Source organism: Schistocerca gregaria, chromosome 2, assembly GCF_023897955.1.
Source record: "Schistocerca gregaria isolate iqSchGreg1 chromosome 2, iqSchGreg1.2, whole genome shotgun sequence".
NCBI classification, from domain to species: domain Eukaryota; kingdom Metazoa; phylum Arthropoda; class Insecta; order Orthoptera; family Acrididae; genus Schistocerca; species Schistocerca gregaria.
The window spans coordinates 650,427,130-650,448,968 of record NC_064921.1 but is presented as its reverse complement, the minus strand read 5'-3'; the positions used below and the strand labels follow the sequence as shown (position 1 = coordinate 650,448,968).

Here is a 21,839-nt window from a genome sequence, read left to right as displayed (position 1 = left end):
GTAACTCTTCAACAGTTGGCAACATTGGTATGCGGCAGGTACTGGCTTGTTCCATAGCCTCTTCTCTACAGCTCCAGTCGGCGGGAAGCCTTAGCACTGAACGGTTGTGTTATTACAATGTACAGTATGCGCAAACGGTCGGTCAGTGCGAATTAAGTCATTGAATTCTTGACAGCTGAAGGTGTCACCCCAAAAGAGATTTACCAGAGAATGAAAGGAGTTTATGGTGATTGTGTTGATGTGAGCACTATGCGTCGTTGAGTGAGTAAGTTTAACGATGTTGAGGCGGGAACGTCTGACTTGCGTGACAAACAAAGAGTTGGACGTCATGTGACAGCAACCACCAAGTTTCACAAGCAAATTATTGACAAATTGATTCAGGACGATCGTCGTATCACTCAGAGAAACATTGCAAGCACAACTTGCATTTCACAAGAACGTGTGGGTCACATTATTGCTTTGCTTGGCTATCGGAAGATCTGTGCTCGCTGGGTACCCCAGTTGCTGACTATTAAAATGAAAGCTCAGAGACTAGAAATTTGCCAGGAACTACTCTCGGGTTACGAGAATGAAGGTGACGCCTTTCTCCATTCAATTGTGACAGGAGACGAAACGTGGGTATATCATTAAGACCCGGAGAGGAAACGTGAGTCTATGGAATATCGACACAAAGATTCGTCCCAGAAAACGAAATTCAAGATGCAGCCCTCAGCTAGAAAAATCATGGCCACAGTGTTCTGCGACGCAGATGGTGTTAGCCATGTTGATTTCCTTTATCGTGGAACAACAATAAATTCAGAGCGTTACATCACAACGCTGCGAACTCGAAAACAACGGTTAACAAGCGTTCGAAAGGAAAAGGGAAATGTTTTCCTGCAGCATGACAATGCCAAACCATACATTTCACGTGCCACCTCAGCAGAACTTCAGAGACTTAATCTCACCACCGTATGGCATTCTCCGTACAGTCCATATTTAGCAGCGTCTGACTTCCATCTGTTCCCGATCATGAAAGACGATCTTCGGGGACATCATTATGCTTCTGATGAAGACGTTGAGAGAACTGCTGTTGTAGAAACAGTGTGTCGCCTTCGGCAAACACTACTGTGGCTCATTCCAAGAATCTGTGTGTCACATCTCCCTGTAGAGACATGGCGAGTGTTCGACTCTTTCCAGCACAACATCATCAAGCATAGGCGTAATACGTACAGATCTACCCACAGCCATGTGCATCTCGGAAGCGTTGAAGCACTGTCGGGGTGCCTTCGGGCAGGATATGGTTCTTGGTAAAAGCGTGCCGCCTTCCGCACAATACCTGTTAGCCCTGCCGCACGAGTAATGAAATGCACATCCGCATACTCCTTGTTACTGTAATATTTTCGCATTATCACCAACACTCGTACAACTGACGCTCCGCAAACAACTGACGTGAGTGGCAGCCTGACTGTGTACTTTGCCGTCGTATCCAGTTTGTTCATAACTCCACGTCTCGAAAATGTAAACATAGACCACACCCCGGACCGGCACGCGGCGTTTACACAGAATCACGTCAGCAGTGGCTGGTAACCACAACGTCGCAGTTATCTTGCAAATGGTTCAGACCTATGTTTAATAAGACCTTTTTTCTCCTAGTGTCGTGCGCGTTCTGCTGTACGAGTTTACGCCTAATTAATAACACACCCTTATAATTCTGCCACACATAAAAATGGTAACTATGTATTTCATCTAACTAAGCACGTATTGTTAGTTACAAAAGGAGAAGTATAAGTCCATTTATTATTTCTGGCTCATACCTCCATATCATAAAAAATAATTTTAGGATAATTCTTTGTAGACCTAAAAGTAAATACGTAACGCAGCAATTAATCTAATATTCGATTATTATGATTCAATTAATCGATACGATGAATTGATTCATTTATATAATCCAAAAGGCTAATTAACAGCCCATCCCTACTTTGTACTGACTTCACCCTTGTCAATATGGCCGTCGCTCTTAAATGCCCTTCCAGCAGTCGTTTCAAAACTCACAAAAATGCATCTAAAGTACACATTATTGCTACAGCTACACTTATAAAGGTTTATGTAACTCGTAAATACGAGCTGTTATCACTGAACTGTTGAAATGTGCGAACTGGACAGTTTTTTATAAGCAACTTTTGGGTAACACCTCTTATAGGTAACGTATGCACTTTTCTACGAATAAAACACTATATTGAACCTATTGACACAAGTCTAATAGGCCTAATTATTGTGTTATTTGCATCTCATTATGCTGAAGTGGTCACCAGCAACTACGTAAACCTAAGGAGAACTAGCTATACATCCACATATGGCTGTTATAAGTTGTCCCATAATTCCAGCAGTGGAGGATACAAATGGTTAGCGCGCGGAGCGCTCCGCCCCCCCCCCCCCCCCCCTCCCCCTTTCCCCTTGAGGGGCCACTCACTTTGCCACCCGCGCCGCCCTCGCCAGTTATCCCGCACGCTATTCGGTCGTTTCTTTCGTCAGTCGACTCGACCGAATCGAGTTATCGAGTAGTTGTACTTTCCTATGTAGCACCCGCGTCCGCGTCACCGTATTTTATACGTTTCTGTCTGGCAGATAGATATCTAACACATACCTACGAGAAAAGTCGCGGCCATTCTAGGGATCTCGATACGTTATTCTATCCGGCATTGATGCTATGACATATTGAAAAAAAAACCTGTTTTTATTCCAACACTGACATGAGAGACCGTTTTGCTGAAGTTAATATTTATCATTTAAAATTCAACATACTTTTGCCCACACAACTGCTGAAACGTGACGGTAATGATCTGGCACATAAATTGAATCAGTGCTTGACTGAACTACCGTTTTTTGAAGAAGAATTAGTCTCTGTAATTAAAAAGAGACTAAAGTGAGAGGTTCTCCACTACAAGCAAACGAATATAAACGCCCTTAATGATCGTGATTCTGTTATGCAATCGTTGTCTGTACAAAATATTTGCTTGCCTGCCTGCATCTATTGCTAGAGTAGAAAGAAATTTCTCAACATTGCGATGTACAAAGACATGGCTGAGGTCGACAATGATTCTGGTTCTGCTGAACACTCACCCTGACGTTGATTGTCCTATTGACGATGTAATTAACCAAAGGAAGAATAGGAGGACAGAATTCATCATTTACGGAAGAGAACCACAATTGTAACTTTTTTATATCATAAGGTGGTAACGTCTTGTATATGTGTAAAATCAGTTTAGAAACACTTTCGTAAACTTTACATGTGACTTGATTATTTTTTTATTACACTAAAAGTAAAGGTAGCTCCCTCTCCTTGAGGTTTTTCTGTACTGCCACTGGTTTTCAGTATTGTTTTTGAAATTATTTTACATTTAAATGCGTTTTTAGTTATTGGACTCAACAGTCCGGATGATCATTTAAGCCGTACATCTGTTACAAAAAATCTGATTCCCGAAAGTGCTGTTGAAGCGCCGTCGATGGACGTTTTGTTTTGATGAAGTTATTAATTTTTAAAGACCATTTGGTCATCTTCAACTTTCGTTGTCTCTAGCTAAGCAATTCTCCACCTTCTGAGTGTGTCCTTAAACGTGCATTCTTCTCTAGTTTTCTTTTTTTCATGTAGTTTCATTGACTACTATGTGGCTTGATGCATACTGGTTTAACTCTTAGGGCGACCGTGGAATAATTTACTGCCGTTGAATTTCCGCCATATCGACTCCCTCACGCCACGTACCGCCGATCAACGGGCCCTCGCGCTGGGAAGTCATTCGCAGAAACCTTCAGTTTACCTGCTGCCCTTCTAGCAGCCGCCAATTACTTCGTGGTCGGTACATCATGCGAGCTTTTGTCTGCTCTTATTAATAACTCAACGATACATTCTCGCGGCCATGTCCGCCTGTGTCCGACATGTTCCGTCTAATCCCGCGTGCGTTAGATGGGCCTGCCCCTCACTTCACAAAGTACTTGCAAAGAAGATGAAGAAATGTTTCGTTCCAGTTTGCATTTCAGAATACCGAGGAAATAAAAAATATATTCTTTAGAGCTGATAAAATACACTCCTAGAAATTGAAATAAGAACACCGTGAATTCATTGTCCCAGGAAGGGGAAACTTTATTGACACATTCCTGGGGTCAGATACATCACATGATCACACTGACAGAACCACAGGCACATAGACACAGGCAACAGAGCATGCACAATGTCGGCACTAGTACAGTGTATATCCACCTTTCGCAGCAATGCAGGCTGCTATTCTCCCATGGAGACGATCGTAGAGATGCTGGATGTAGTCCTGTGGAACGGCTTGCCATGTCATTTCCACTTGGCGCCTCAGTTGGACCAGCGTTCGTGTTGGACGTGCAGACCGCGTGAGACGACGCTTCATCCAGTCCCAAACATGCTCAATGGGGGACAGATCCAGAGATCTTGCTGGCCAGGGTAGTTGACTTACACCTTCTAGAGCACGTTCGGTGGCACGAGATACATGCGGACGTGCATTGTCCTGTTGGAACAGCAAGTTCCCTTGCCGGTCTAGGAATGGTAGAACGATGGGTTCGATGACGGTTTGGATGTACTGTGCACTATTCAGTGTCCCCTCGACGATCACCAGAGGTGTACGGCCAGTGTAGGAGATCGTTCCCCACACCATGATGCCGGGTGTTGGCCCTGTGTGTCTCGGTCGTATGCAGTCCTGATTGTGGCGCTCACCTGCACGGCGCCAAACACGCATACGACCATCATTGGCACCAAGGCAGAAGCGACTCTCATCGCTGAAGACGACACGTCTCCATTCGTCCCTCCATTCACGCCTGTCGCGACACCACTGGAGGCGGGCTGCACGATATTGAGGCGTGAGCGGAAGACGGCCTAACGGTGTGCGGGACCGTAGCCCAGCTTCATGGAGACAGTTGCGAATGGTCCTCGCCGATACCCCAGGAGCAACAGTGTCCGTAATTTGCTGGGAAGTGGCGGTGCGGTCCCCTACGGCACTGCGTAGGATCCTACGGTCTTGGCGTGCATCCGTGCGTCGCTGCGGTCCGGTCCCAGGTCGACGGGCAAGTGCACTTTCCGCCGACCACTGGCGACAACATCGATGTACTGTGGAGACCTCACGCCCCACGTGTTGAGCAATTCGGCGGTACGTCCACCCGGCTTCCCGCATGCCCACGATACGCCCTCGCTCAAAGTCCATCAACTGCACATACGGTTCACGTCCACGCTGTCGCGGCATGCAACCAGTGTTAAAGACTGCGATGGAGCTCCGTATGCCACGGCAAACTAGCTGACACTGACGGCAGCGGTGCACAAATGCTGCGCAGCTAGCGCCATTCGACGGCCAACACCGCGGTTCCTGGTGTGTCCGCTGTGCCGTGCGTGTGATCATTGCTTCTACAGCCCTCTCGCAGTGTCCGGAGCAAGTATGGTGGGTCTGACACACCGGTGTCAATGTGTTCTTTTTTCCATTTCCAGGAGTGTAGATGTGCAAATTTCGGTATCAGAGAGATCAGTTCTCTGGAAAAGACACAGTTATCTGTCACAAACGTTGTGCCTGCTATTTTCCTTTGTCAGATAAATTGTCGTGAAACCTGATTGTTTATCATTGATGTTAAACGTCACCGTACATTATTTTGTATACACATGCTCGCCGGTCGGTGTGACCGAGCGGAACTAGGCGCTTCAGTCTGGAACAGCGCGACCGCTACGGCCGCAGCTTCGAATCCTGCCTCGGACATGGATGTGTCTGATGTCCTTAGGTTAGTTAGGTTTAAGTAGTTCTAAGTTCTAGGCGACTTACGACCTCAGATGTTGCGTCCCATATTGCTTAGAGCCATTTTACACATGCTCAACTTGACATGTGTAGTGTGTTCATTTTTCTAAAAAATTGTCACTACCGTTAAGTACAAACTGAATACAAACTTGGCATCATATGTAAGTCAAATAATGGTAATAACTGGGCAAATGGAGCTAACGGACAGTGTTGGGACTTAGAGATGTAATGCGACTTAGAGATGTAACAAAACAGCTAGATTTATCAGCGGGAAAGTTATGTGGTCCATCAAGCAACAAATAATACGAAATATCCTGTTTGTGACTTATATGTTGGCATGTCAGCTCTCTCGTTTACTACTGCTAGAAATTGTTCCACATACTTCATTATCCTGAAAGTAACTTTCATTGACCAGTCGTGTTTCTGCTAGACGTACACGCCTTTGGTATTTAGTTGTGACATATATATGAGTTGATAGAGATGGTCGTAAAAATGAACCGAATCGAAAGACCACAGCATTCACGATCAGAGGTTTGTGGGAACTAGGCACTTTGTGAATCAGGCGGAGACGAATATACAGCTTAGGTAGTTACAATGTTCATAATAAAAAGTGAAACTTGTGGTCTTCTGCAGAGAGGAAAGGAATGATTGAAAGATATGATGTAACACTTAAAAACCATCAACACTACAATGAGGATATTTGCGTTCCAGTTTCTTGAAATCGCCGAACAGTCCCTCATGATTGACCACAGAAGATGGAACATTTGTATTACAAAGGCCACGTTAGTGTACCACGCTACGAAGAATTCCTCAAAAATTGTGTAATTATTCCGAAAATATCTTTACATGTATGCATTATAAAACCTCAATGTTGCACTTTTTTGTTTTTTTTTTCGTTTTTTTGGAAATGGTTTTACAATACCTTTCTCCCAGACTCGACCTTTTTTCCCAAATTGTCCCTTAACTGATGTAGAACCAGAATTAAAAAAGCAATTTAAATCAGAATAATTAATCCCAACCGATATATAAATGTGCATTAGTACCTGTGACTGCCAATACTCAACTAACGTAGATTATATTTGCATATCGAACTGGACGTTCATCTAAATAAGAGCCATCTCTATAAAATCTTGCCCTGGAGTGTGAGCGAGCGAACATGTAAAGGGTCATAACAGCCACCAGGAGGACCGCCGCAGGAGAATTCGCAGAAGGGACTCTCGGACACGTGCAAAAGCCAATCTCCAGTGGTTAGACTCCCCGTGCTTTGAGGAAGCCATCCTTCGGCGACGGACGCTAAAAGTCACAAAACAGATTGTATCTCCCGTCGTGTCTGGACGCGTCAGCCTGTTTTTAATGTAATTTGTGGGGCAGGAGGGGACTTGCCTTTTTGGCAGAGACCTGAAAGAACGCTCTGTAGACAGAATGTTAAAAAGCGGGACTTCTTCGAAATGCGTAGGCCACTATAGTTAACATCTGTGAGTGGAGTGAGGAACAACACAGTTTATCACGCCTTTGAAGTCAGTGCCCCAGGTCTCAGGCATTGTAAGACAAAAATTTTAACGCCATGTAAAAATGCTACGATTGGTTAACGCAAGTGTGAGAGAGAAACGCCGCTGTACTTACGAGGGGTGTTTGAAAAGTCCGTGAAAAGTCCGAGAGATGGCACCAACGGCGCTTATAGTGGTCATGTTTAGTTAGAAGCATTTTTTGAAAGAACGCACACCTAGTTTCAGCCATATTGGTCTATTTCTTTGTATTTAGCATTCGTGTGAATCAAGGAAGTCCAGTGATTGTCAAAAAATGGACGAAAAAGAATTTCGTGTGGTGATTAAATGTTACTTTACGAAAGACAAAACGACTTAGAAGACTAACGTGAAGCTTGATAAACATTATGCTGACTCTGCACCTTTATTAGAACAGTTTATAAGTAGTTTCAAAATCTTCGGAGTGGCCATATGGACACAAGTAATGTTGAACGTTCTGGACGCCCTGTGGAGGTTTCGACTCCAGAAATCATTGATAAAATCCCTGATATGGTGATGGTTGACAGAAGAGTTAAGGTGCGTGTGATTGCTAGTACTGTGGGCATCTAGAATGATCAGGTACTTAATATTTTGCATAAACATTTGGACATGAGAAAGCTATCCGCAAGATGGGTTCTGCGATTGCTCACGCTTAACAAAAAACGGAATCGTGTGAAGTGTTGCAAGGATGGTTTTCAGCTGTCCAGGAAGAATGTACAGGACTTTAAGCATCGTTTCGTCTCTGTAGATGAAACATGGATACATTACTATACTCCTGAGACCAAATAACAATCTAAACAATTGGTTACCAAGGGAGAATCTGCACCAAAAAAGGCGAAGACCATTCCTTCGGCCGGAAAGGTTATGGCGACTGTCTTTTGGGATTCGCAAGGGATAATCCTCATCGACTATCTGGAAAAGGGTAAAACTATAATGGGTGCATATTATTCATCGTTACTGGACCGTTTGAAAACGGAGCTGCAAGAAAAATGCCGGCGACCGGACGCAAAAATGTCCTTATCCATCACGGCAATGCACCGGCACACACATCAGTTGTGGTCGCAAAATTAATGGCAATCGGATTCCAACTCGTTTCACATCCCCCCCACTGTTCTCCAGACTTGGCTCCCTCGGACTACTCTTTGTTCCCCAATTTGAAGAAATGGCTGGCGGGATAAAGATTTTATTCAAACGAGGAGGTTATTGAAGCAACTAATAGCTATTTTCCAGACTTGGACAATTCCTATTATTCGGAAGGGATGAACAAATTAGAACAGCGTTGGACGAAGTGTACAAGTGTAAAAGGAGACTATGTCATAAAATAAAAAAGGTTCACCCTAAAAACGTAAGTAGTTTTTATTTTTGCACGGACTTTTCAAACGAGGTCAAGCTAGGTCCAAAAGAGGTCCATTCCCTCTGACCACGCACAGAAACAGAAAGAGGATAGGACACAGTTTTTCAGTGCCAAGTCTTAGGTACCTTGTTAGTGGTCAGATGCCTGAAATGACAGTCACGGAAAGACAACTATCCACGAGCTGGCATCCGGAATTTCTATTGTTCAGCCAATCGAAGTTACCTGACGAAAGAAACACGCAGAAACACGAGTGTTTCCTGTAGGAAGCAGACGGCACAAGATCACTCTCCGACCGAGTGTCGTCAGCCGAATACCTCTCCATCCGAACCTCTCTACAGCCAGGTGTCTCTGCAACCAAGGGACTCTTCGAGCAGACTTGATGAGCTCGGGACTTTCGTCTTTTTTCAAGTTATTGGAACGAAACCATTGACTGATTCTGCACTCACTTCAGCCTCAACCCGCAGATTAACTTGGTTTGCAGTTTAACGATCGATGTGCTTTCAACTCTGGCCATAGATGCAAACGCGTATCCTTCTGTAGCGCTTTTAGTCTTTCAACACTAACCCTTCGGTTATAATGGTACGACTTATGCGAATACAACTGTTTTATCCTGACTTGCGTTCGTTTGAACCATATTCCAGGTCCTTTGTCCAAGCTTGTCAGTGAATTAGCTTTTTATATCCTACATTTGTCAAGCCATTTATCATGCATTTTAATGTAATAAAATGAGTTATTTGTCATTCGTATATAACGAATTCCTTAATCATTATTTTGGAGGGCAACGATTTAATAATGTCATATAAATAGGGCCACTTCACATACATCTAATTAACAAAACAAGCATCCTCTCCCCACGTCCGTTTACGATGGAAATCATTGTTCTGAAAATATTTGTACATGCATGCACACTACACCCCGCTGTTGTTGCTTTTTTTTGTACAGAGGCTTGCGTGGAGGTTTTTTTATTTTGTCCCTTCTTTTTTCCGTACAGTGTATCGGAACTTGCCGAAATCTGCTTTCCGGTTTAGTATTCTACATTTGATAATTGTGTCAGGTTCGATGCAATCATTTCCAGTCCTGGTAAATGATGCTAGAAGGAATAAGTTTATGTCATTCACATTCGCGTAGTCGCTATGTCATTACATTTTGGTCACCTGTACGGCTGATTAAGACATTCGCTACTTCACTTTTTCGTTAGTAATACATTACAGAAACACATATTACAGACACATAATTTTACGAGAATATCGTTAAAATAAATGCCTTAACATGTATGTATCATGTGATTTCAGCCTCCTGAAAGTTACCTGCAGCATGGTGAGATTACTGGATACCATGTTGGTTACCGAGTGCGAAATTCGACAGAGTCTTTCCTTTTTAAATCCTACGAAGTAATTCCAGGGACTGACCTCCAAATAACGTTGTCGAATTTGCAAAAGTTCACGGAGTATACTATCGTTGTGCAGGCATACAACAGAGCAGGAGCTGGACCCCGTAGTCAGCAGCTTGTTGCTTCAACTGATGAAGATGGTAAGTAGTTGAGATAATATTAATAATTATTTGGCAATTTTACATGACATATGTTTGAATGGACAGTATAGTCCAGAAAGTCGTCTTCTCAGGGAATAAGGATTTGAAACGATTGTTTGGTACTGCCAGTACCTGCTGATTGGATGTGAATGAGTTATCCAACAGATTTATTTTTTTTCTAATACAATCTTCAGTGCACTGCATGGTTCTAACGTGGTTGTATGAAAATCAAAAGACTCCCTTGATAATTTTGTCATTAATAACAAAGTAAATATGGTCAGTTGCTCTCTTCTTGAACAACCTCCCACGGAAAAGCATACAAAAGCTGTCACTGATCATTTATTTTTTAAAACAATTCACTTTTACTTCCATAGTAATTTTGAGTTGCTACCAACACATTTATGATAATCACGCAGATGGTTCCCATATTTTTTGTTAATTTTATCATTACTGAAACTTTCTAAAGTTAGGCGGCATGATATTAACATGTAGTCCTGTTTATTTACTTGGTACATGCAGAAAAATTTCTCGGTTTCTCTAGACGACAGTGTTGATGTTAGTGCTTTGTTCTATTGTCATATGTTGCACATTAATGTAACGAGGCTCCAAACTGATTTGTAGAAAAGTTTTATTTACGTAGCTTTCTACATTAACCACCCTATGGGAATTCCAACAAAATAAAATAACTAAAGTACTCTGCTGTCACGAAATTATTTTATTTTGGACAGAATTTTAACAACAAAATTTCGTCCAAAGTTTATTAATGTTTATCAAGTGTCTATTCCATGACTTCAGGAGTTAAGAAACGTATGAGTAACTCAGTCACTGTACGCCACAACAAGAACGCCTCAAAACTGTAGCTGCAGATGAAAACATAAAAAATATGTACAATCCGGTACTGCCGCTTGAAGGTATATGAAATATCTCACGTCACAGAGTATTAGAAGAAACAGAAAGCGGCATTTCACACGAAAATTTAGCTATAAGAAAAATTTGCCAAATGGGTGCTACATTTGGCAAGCTGCCACTGCAAAAATACGAGAAAACTAATTTTTCAGTAACTCTTGTGATGTGTACGGGTCGTCAGGGTAGAATAGTTCACACGCGTCGTATCAAGTTCAGGATGCTAGGCAGTGCAAACAAATTAGTGACACACAAACAGCTTTACTTAACTAAAGTTGTACAACAGTTCATTGGACGTTCTTGTTGACAGATACAACTAAGCAGTGGCCTGTCAAGGCGTGCGTTACCGAATACACTGTCAACAAGACTACATCCGTCCAGGGCATCACACTGTCAATCACTGTAGTAAACACAAGTCCCTAGGCGAAGGCTATAGGCGACCCCACTTGTAGACTGAGTGGCTGATCTCCACTATGTACAGTAGCTACGAACAGCAATCGTGGAACTCCGTACCAGAACTGTCATACACAATTGCCGAAAATGAATCGTTGCTACCTGTGGGCGCCGCTTATCACAACGCGAAGGTCCATCTCAATGGCGGCAGCACGGATGTTGCTGATTGGACCGCATTTGTGGTTGGCGGCGAACTTCAAAGCGCCGCCAGTGGCGCCAGTCGGGAACTGTCTCAGCGCTCCAGCTCCGGCTGCGTTCATTTGCAAGGTCACAACAGTTTGGACCTTTTATTAGGAATGTGACATAGTTTATGCGCGCGTTTTTTACTGTGGACGTAACTTAACACTATAAAAATAGTAGCAGTCAAACAAATGAGCGGTTCAGCACAAGTTGGGTCGCAGTGCACTAAAAACTGCAACGTCGATTTCGATTTCCAGAAACGCTGGTGTTGTATCCGCCTGGTAGTCGATTCCTCCTCACACCAGGCAGACCGTGCAGGCAACCGCCCCGCCAGGAGGACGTACTGAAACGGGTCTCCCAACACCGAGATACACTCGTGGCCAGTAAAATTGCTACACCAAGAAGAAATGCACATGATAAACGGGTATTCATTGGATAAACATATTATACTAGAACTGACATGTGATTACATTTTCACGCAATATGGGTGCACAGATCCTGAGATATCAGTACCCAGAACAACCACTTCTGGCCGTAATAACGGCCTTGATGCACCTGGGCTTACACAGTGTACTGCTTTCAGTGCTATCTTCAGTGTAGATATGGTGTCGTTTGCAACTATTGGATTACAGGTACCATATACGTCACAATATAAAGTCCCACAAAACTTCTGTAAGTCTGCGAGTGATTGACAATCATTCAGTAACGTTAACGTACATGTTGTGTACCGTGAACTGAACTATGAACGCAAAAGACACGTGGATTATTTAGACATGATTCATGTGCTTCGTGCCACAATGATAATTTTATTTAGCCCTGCAACTGCTTAGAAAAATAAGTGTGAATTTGAGACAAAAGAAGAGTAAATTACGAATCCTTCTCCTTCGACAGTTTCACTTCTGCCGCCCCATATGTTCCTGTCACACTAATTCTCCTCGCTTCACACTTTTACAGTTTTTTGAACTACTTCTACCAAAGATACTTTTTGGTTGAATCCAAATTTGAATAAATTTCAAAATTTTTAATTTCTTTTATGTTATTTGGAATAACAGAAAGCGTTTCCTGTATTAAAATTTGTAAATGCAATCTTTTTACTTATGTTTTCAGGGAAGGCTTGTTACACATAAACTTAAACACTGTAGTTCTGTTTCAGTGCCAGGAGCTCCTCCAACTGATGTGCAATGCACTGCATTATCGGCATATAGCATCCTGGTTCTGTGGTCTCCACCCCCTGAGACAGAAATAAATGGAATTCTTCTGGGTTATCGAGTCATGTACCATGCTCTCTCGAACTGGGATGGTGAGTTTAAAGTTTCATATTCATTCTGATCAGCTACTTGCAATAACAGCATACTGCAAAATTTTAACTACCATTTGACATCCCTTAATTTTAGTAATACCGTAGCTGTCATTTAATACAAACGATGCGCAGTGCAGTGCGATTTATAAATACTAGAAGCTTATTATATTAAAAACAGAATGTATTTTCTAAAAGAAATAGATTCATCACGTTGTGTGTTTGCAAGACTTGCAAACAACGCAATTTGGAACACTTTGGCGGATTATGTGTCAATTTTGCTGTTAGTTTTTGAAGAAGTATTTCCCAGTCTCACAGACCTGAACGTATCTTGTATCAGACATTTCTATCACTTAAATAATTGACTTGGTCCTTAGAAAACAAATCAGAACATTTTACAGCAGCAACTAGTGACGCTACCATGATTGAAAAAGAGATTCATAGGAAACGCTAGTAAAATGTAGCCTTTTTATATGGTTGAATAGGAAATATAATACAACTTTTTTTGAAAAATAAGTAACATTTTTCTTGTTTAAAAATAGTCTTCAAATGTCCTGAACTTATGGCAGTTTTAAAAAACCTATTCAACAATCTTACCGATGTTTCTGTGTGTGTACCCTGCAGTGCGAGTATCCACAATTCTGTAGTAAATCGCCTCAAAATTAAGTTCCAAAATCTGTCTCCATTAACTGTGTTTCACACCAACATCTCTAGTAAATTAGTAGAGTTGTCAATAAGAAGCTTCTAGTGTTGGATGAGAATACCGATTTCAGCGCTCTGATAACCAAACAGTAAAGTGACTTTATATGCAGAGTTTATACGGTATGAGTAAATCATAACTCTAGTATCAACTGTGCACATCAATTAAACTAAAAACATCTCCAGATACAAAGTGCTATGCATGAACATTCATGACCTGTTCGGAAACAAGTTTATGTTTTTACACGATTTAACAAGTTAAAAGCCAAAGTGAGCCTTTTTGTAAGCATTGTGACATATAAACGTATTTCGGAAGTAGGAAAAATATTATTTTTTAATATGCAGGTAGATAACATCATTCTTCGTATTCTGCTTTACTGTTTTATTCCTTTTCTCAAATGTATTATATTTTGAGCATAGGTGCAGAAAGACCTTTCTGTTTTCCTTCGTAACTATATGAAAGCATTCAGCTATACTGAAATCTTATTTTATATTCTTATTTCAGATATGTTCACTGTGGATGAGCAAACAACAATAGAAAACAAGATTGAATTATTGGATCTCACTCCTTTTTGTAACTACAGCATAGAAGTGAAAGCCTTCACACGGAAGGGTGATGGAGTTGCCAGCCGTCCAATCTTTTGCAGAACACAGGAAGATGGTATTTTTTTAAAAATTACCGTATTCTATCCATGTTCGATAAGCTAAAAAACGGAACATTTTTTCTTTTTGTTTCTTGTAGAAACTATTAAATTAGCTTGTAGCAATTACAGATATAGTGTGTAAACAACTTCTGGGTAGTAATAGAATGGCAAGAAGGGAACAAAAGAAGCAAGCTTTCCCCACCACACAAACCACCACAACATGATTGAGAGCAAAACTTGCCTTTCTTCACTAGAAGCTCCAGAACTCTTCAGATGCAGTACCGTACTTATCTCTTTGTCATAGTTGTCTTTTTTCCTTAAATATTTCTTAAGTAATCGAGCTCGTCCTCAAACTACTGTAGTCCACTGATACATTTAGCCCGACCAATGTTTTAATAACACGTCTTTTCTGGTTGGGATGGTGACTGGAAATTTTGTGGATCTATCTATCCATGTGCATGAGATTTCTGCAGGCTTAGTGCCCTATTAGAGCTAACAGCAGAAAATTTAGAAATTTCGACACTTCTTTTTTCCATGAGATCATACAAACAACAATAGGATTTCTTCTTGGCATTCTGAAGGGCTGTTTCTTCAAATTTTTCCTTATAGAAATGTACTAAAACTATGCTGAGTGGGTTTTCCATAGCCACACCACCGATTCGACCATAGAATTTGTTGTCCCACACAAAGTAACTTGATATGAGGCAGTGTTTAAAGAAATCAGCAATATCCTTTGTGAAAATGCCTTCCAACTGTAATATCATCTGATTAAGAGGAGTCGTAGTAAACAATGATTCAACATCAAAACCGACCATAACATGTATCATACTGTATGCGACACACATATGTTGTAATTACTTTCTTTCATATGAATTATTAACTAATGTACTAGTTTAGGCAGACACTTCCCAGGACACCGTAGTTTCAGACGCGTAACTCTTACAAAACTTAAGAACTTGAAGCTTCTTCATTGCAGATTAGTGTTTAATAAAATTGTTGCTCTTTCTACACTCCTGGAAATGGAAAAAAGAACACATTGACACCGGCGTGTCAGACCCACCATACTTGCTCCGGACACTGCGAGAGGGCTGTACAAGCAATGATCACACGCACGGCACAGCGGACACACCAGGAACCGCGGTGTTGGCCGTCGAATGGCGCTAACTGCGCAGCATTTGTGCACCGCCGCCGTCAGTGTCGGCCAGTTTGCCGTGGCATACGGAGCTCCATCGCAGTCTTTAACACTGGTAGCATGCCGCGACAGCGTGGACGTGAACCGTATGTGCAGTTGACGGACTTTGAGCGAGGGCGTATAGTGGGCATGCGGGAGGCTGGGTGGACGTACTGCCGAATTGCTCAACACGTGGGGCGTGAGGTCTCCACAGTACATCGATGTTGTCGCCAGTGGTCGGCGGAAGGTGCACGTGCCCGTCGACCTGGGACCGGACCGCAGCGACGCACGGATGCAGGCCAAGACCGTAGGGGACCGCACCGCCACTTCCCAGCAAATTAGGGACACTGTTGCTCCTGGGGTATCGGCGAGCACCATTCGCAACCGTCTCCATGAAGCTGGGCTACGGTCCCGCACACCGTTAGGCCGTCTTCCGCTCACGCCCCAACATCGTGCAGCCCGCCTCCAGTGGTGTCGCGACAGGCGTGAATGGAGGGACGAATGGAGACGTGTCGTCTTCAGCGATGAGAGTCGCTTCTGCCTTGGTGCCAATGATGGTCGTATGCGTGTTTGGCGCCGCGCAGGTGAGCGCCATAATCAGGACTGCATACGACCGAGGCACACAGGGCCAACATCCGGCATCATGGTGTGGGGAGCAATCTCCTACACTGGCCGTACACCTCTGGTGATCGTCGAGGGGACTCTGAATTTTGTTTGGGACTGGATGAAGCGTCGTCTCACGCGGTCTGCACGTCCAGCACGAACGCTGGTCCAACTGAGGCGCCAGGTGGAAATGGCATGGCAAGCCGTTCCACAGGACTACATCCAGCATCTCTACGATCGTCTCCATGGGAGAATAGCTGCCTGCATTGCTGCGAAAGGTGGATATACACTGTACTAGTGCCGACATTGTGCATGCTCTGTTGCCTGTGTCTATGTGCCTGTGGTTCTGTCAGTGTGATCATGTGATGTATCTGACCCCAGGAATGTGTCAATAAAGTTTCCCCTTCCTGGGACAATGAATTCACGGTGTTCTTATTTCAATTTCCAGGAGTGTATTTACGATATCAGGTAGTTTTCCTTGGTGTTCAATGTTATTGACTTTTAGGCTAACCCAGAATATTAACAGGAAGAATTATAGTCGTGTGCCATATCATTTTGTATTATCTAGCGGTAGATGATGTCTGATAGTATGTAAGCAGCTCTGGAAAGGCAATCACACTCACCTAGCATTAGTATGTAACGGACATTCGCTGCTGCTAGCAGCCTGCGCAGAACTCTGCGACGGCACAGAGCAAACAATGTCTGATAACTTCTCCGAACAGAATCCACAACCAAAGGCTTGCGCGGTGTTTCAGGTAGAGGTCTTCAGTGGCAGGAGTAACACAAAATTCTGAGGCACACGTCTTCAATAGGGACCCTACTGTACAATTATCTCTGTGTCTTGTTTGGTAACTCCAGTAAAACTTGAACAATGCAAGTCTCATGTTCATTTGGCCAGCTTGTGTTTCCAGCTTCGCAAACTGAATATTTAGTAGAAAGAAATCGTCACGTTGGAGGATGTGTTCTCCGCGCTCTACGAATTTGTTGATGCAACATAAGAATGCCCTGGAGTGACATTGCATTATGCCAATAGCTTTTCACAGATGAACTACATCTACATCCATACTCCGCAAGCCACCTGACGGTGTATGGCGGAGGGTACCTTGAGTACCTCTATCGATTCTCCCTTCTATTCCAGTCTCGTATTGTTCGTGGAAAGAAGGATTGTCGGTATGATTCTGTGTGGGCTCTAATCTCTCTGACTTTATCCTCATGGTCTCTTCGCGAGATATACGTAGGAGGGAGCAATGTACTGCTTGACTCTTCGGTGAAGGTATGTTCTCGAAACTTTAACAAAAGCCCGTACCGAGCTACTGAGCGTCTCTCCTGCAGAGTCTTCCATTGGAGTTCATCATCTCCGTAACGCTTTCGCGATTACTAAATGATCCTCTAACGAAGCGCGCTGCTCTCCGTTGGATCTTCTCTATCTCTTCTATCAACCCTATCTGGTACGGATCCCACACTGCTGAGCAGTATTCAAGTAGTGGGCGAACAAGCGTACTGTAACCTACTTCCTTTGTTTTCGGATTGCATTTCCTTAGGATTCTTCCAATGAATCTTAGTCTGGCATCTGCTTTACCGACGATCAACTTTATATGATCAATCCATTTTAAATCACTCCTAATGCCTACTCCCAGATAATTTTTGGAATTAACTGCTTCCAGTTGCTGACCAGCTATTTTGTAGCTAAATGATAAGGGATCTATCTTTCTATGTATTCGCAGCACATTACACTTGTCTACATTGAGATTCAATTGCCATTCCCTGCACCATGCGTCAATTTGCTGCAGATCCTCCTGCATTTCAGTACAATTTTCTATTGTTGCAACCTCTCGATACACCACAGCATCATCCGCAAAAAGCCTCAGTGAACTTCCGGTGTCATCCACCAGGTCATTTATGTTTATTGCGAATTGTGACACTCCCCTGCGGCACTCCTGAAATCACTCTTACTTCGGAAGACTTCTCTCCATTGAGAATGACATGATGCGTTCTGTTATCTAGGAACTCCTCAACCCAATCACACAATTGGTATGATAGTCCATAGCTCTTACTTTGTTCATTAAACGACTGTGGGGAACTGTATCGAACGCCTTGCGGAAGTCGAGAAACACGGCATCTACCTGTGAACCCGTGTCTATGGCCCTCTGAGTCTCGTGGACGAATAGCGCGAGCTGGGTTTCACACGATCTTCTTTTTCGAAACCCATGCTGATTCCTACAGACTATATTTCTATTCTCCAGAAAAGTCATTATACTCGAACATACTACGTGTTTCAAATTCTACAACTGATCGACGTTAGAGATATAGGTCTATAGTACTGCACATCTGTTCGACGTCCCTTCTTGAAAACAGGGATGACCTGTGCCCTTTTCCAATCCTTTGGAACGCTACGCTCTTCTAGAGACTGAAGGTACACCGCTACAAGAAAGGGGCAAGTTCCTTCGCGTACTCTGTGTAAAATCGAACTGGTGTCCCATCAGGTCCAGCGCCCTTTCCTCTTTTGAGCGATTTTAATTGTTTCTCTATCCCTCTGTCGTCTGTTTCGATATCTAACATTTTGTCATCTGTGCGACAATCTAGAGAAGGAACTACAGTGCAGTCTTCCTCTGTGAAACAGCTTTGGAAGAAGACATTTAGTATTTCGGCCTTAAGTGTGTCATCCTCTGTTTCAGTACCATTTTGTTCACAGAGTGTCTGGACATTTTGTTTTGATCCACCTACCGCTTTGACATAAGACCAAAATTTTGTAGGATTTTCAGTCAAGTCAGCACATAAAAGCCGGCCGCGGTGGTCTAGCGGTTACGGCGCTCAGTCCGGAACCGCGCGACTGCTACGGTCGCAGGTTCGAATCCTGCCTCGGGCATGGATGTGTGTGATGTCCTTAGGTTAATTAGGTTTCAGTAGTTCTAAGTTCTAGAGGACTGATGACCACAGCAGTTAAGTCCCATAGTGGTCAGAGCCATTTTTTTTAGTACATAGAACTTTACTTTCGAAGTCATTGAACGCCTCTCGCATAGCCCTCCTCACACTACATTTCGTTTCGCGTAATTTTTGTTTGTCTGCAGGGCTTTGGCTATGTTTATGTTTGCTGTGAAGTTCCCTTTGCTTCCGCAGCAGTTTTCTAACTCGGTTGTTGTATCACAGTGGCTCTTTTCCATCTCTTACGACCTTGCTTGGCACATACTCATCTAACGCATATTGTGCGATGGTTTTGAACTTTGTCCACTGATCCTCAACACTATCTGTCCTTGAGACAAAACTTTTGTGTTGAACCGTCAGGTACTCCGTAATCCGCTTATTGTCACTTTTGCTAAACAGAAAAATCTTCCTACCTTTATTAATATTTCTATTTACGGCTGAAATCATCGATGCAGTAACCGCTTTATGATCGCTGATTCCCTGTTCTGTATTAACTGTTTCAAATAGTTCGGGTCTGTTTGTCACCAGAAGGTCTAATATATTATCGCCACGAGTCGGTTCACTGTTTAACTGCTCAAGGTAGTTTTCAGATAAAACACTTAAAAAATTTTCACTGGATTCTTTGTCCCTGCCACCGCTTATGAACGTTTGAGTCACCCAGTCTATATCCGACAAATTAAAATCTCCACCCAGAACTATGACATGGTGGGAAAATCTACTCGAAATATTTCCCAAATTATTCTTCAGGTGCTCAGCCACAACAGCTGCTGAGCCCGGGGGCCTATAAAGACATCCAATTACCATGTCTGACCCTGCTTTAACCGTGGCCTTCACCCAAATCATTTCACATTTCGGATCTCCGTCAATTTCCTTCGATGCTATTGCACTTCTTATCGCTATAAACACGCCTCCCCCTTCACTGTCCAGCCTGTCTCTGCGGTATACATTCTAATCTGAGTTTAGGATTTCATTACTGTTTGCGTCTGGTTTCAGCCAACTTTCTGTCCCTAGTACTATATGGGCTCTGTGACCGTTTATTAATGAGAGCAGTTCTGGGACCTTTCTATAGACGCTCCTGCAGTTTACTATTAGCACATTTATATTGTTATTCCCTGTTGCATTTTGCCTACTCCTACCTTGCCGCGTCTCAGGAGGCGTCTTGTCGGGCCTAGGGAGGGAATTCTGTAACCTAAAAAACCCCCATGAGCACTCCACACGTACTCCGCTACCCTTGTAGCCGCTTCCGGCGTGTAGTGCACGCCTGACCTATTCAGGGGGACCCCACATTTCTCCACCCTATAGCGGAGGTCGAGAAATTTGCACCCCAGCTCTCCGCAGAATCGTCTGAGCCTCTGGTTAAAGCCTTCCACTCGGCTCCAAACCAGAGGACCGCGATCGGTCCTGGGAACGATACTACAGATAGTTAGCTATGATTCCACCTCGCAAGCGAGGCTTTCCGCCTTCACCAATTCCGCCAACCGCCTGTACGAACTGAGGATGACCTCTGAACCCAGACGGCAGGAGCCATTGGTGCCGACATGAGCAACAATTTGCAGGCGGGTGCACCCAGTGCTCTTTATCGCTGCCGGTAGGGTCTCCTCCACATCTCGGATGAGACCCCCCGGCAAGCAGACAGAGTGAACTCTGGCCTTCTTCCCCGACCTTTCCGCTATTTCCCTAAGGGGCTCCATCACCCGCCTAACGCTGGAGCTCCCAATAACTAATAAACCCCTCCCCCCGTGTGCCTGCTCGGACCTTGCTGAAGGAGCAGCCACATGTCCACTCACAGGCAGAGCGGGCAATGCCACACGGCCAGCCTCCACATCGACCCTCTGCCTCGTGCGCCGCGAACGCCGCTGAACCCGCCACTCCCCTTGGGGAGAGGGTGGCCCAACCGCGCCCGGTACCCGCGAAGATGTCTCGACAGCAGGGACAGTGGGTGAAGCATGTAACTCATTTGAAAAAGGACGAAAGCCTTGAAATAATAGAATTCCCAGATGCGGGTTCTAGCATGTACTCTTTGTTTTCTGTCTCCATTGGCGACATCCGCTGTCCAGCCCACTGTGTGGCTATTAAGACGCATTGGCTGTCACTGTTGGTGTTACTTCCTGTGCTCTCACCCTCCACCCGAAATTATAACATCAAAGTAGTTGCACCTTCGCATCCATTACTAAAGAAATGTGTGTATAGTATTTAGAATGTCAGTTTTTCGTGGGAAACCTGATATATGCCTCCACCTAGTGACACTAAGACTACAGGTCACATAGACACAAATCTTAATTTGTTGATGAATTATTTTGGATGCGTGGTACTTCGTAAGTGTTACATCATTCCTTACAAAGACATTAAATAAGAATGACGTAAATAATAATTATTAGTGTTGAGGACTCTGCTAATCATTTTCTCACAGAGACTCTGTAAATCACAGTCACAATTTTAAGAAATTGCAGTGACAAGGATAGGAAGGCTGGTTACTCCAAAAGATGGCAGTGAGGGCAGTCATTCGGTTGTTACGTAATGGACGGCTGCTGTATAGGCGGTTCAGTCCTAACGGCACCAAGTAATCCCGACATTTTTCACATAATGGCCATGAATAGTTTATAATTTAGCTGTACTATACGGTGTATATAAGGTTCTTGTGATAACTGTACCTGACGTTCCATAATTAATGGAAACAAGACATCGAATCCAAAGGCCAGTGCTTCCCAATTGAATCTAGATAATTACAGCTCATTATTATCGCACAAGTGTTTGCTGTGTACAATAAAAAACAGTCGTCAGCTCCA

At 43.5% G+C, this 21,839-nt stretch overlaps 1 protein-coding gene across 1 annotated transcript in view; it reads left to right on the top strand.

The window, feature by feature from the left end:
- The window catches only part of LOC126335918 (Down syndrome cell adhesion molecule-like protein Dscam2), a 166,539-nt gene that overhangs the window by 33,513 nt on the left and 111,187 nt on the right, over positions 1–21,839 (top strand). The window contains exons 7-9 of the mRNA XM_049999391.1: positions 9,944–10,181; positions 12,871–13,017; positions 14,219–14,374. Of these exons, the coding sequence (XP_049855348.1) occupies positions 9,944–10,181; positions 12,871–13,017; positions 14,219–14,374 (541 nt within the window). The remainder of the gene's footprint in view (positions 1–9,943; positions 10,182–12,870; positions 13,018–14,218; positions 14,375–21,839) is intronic.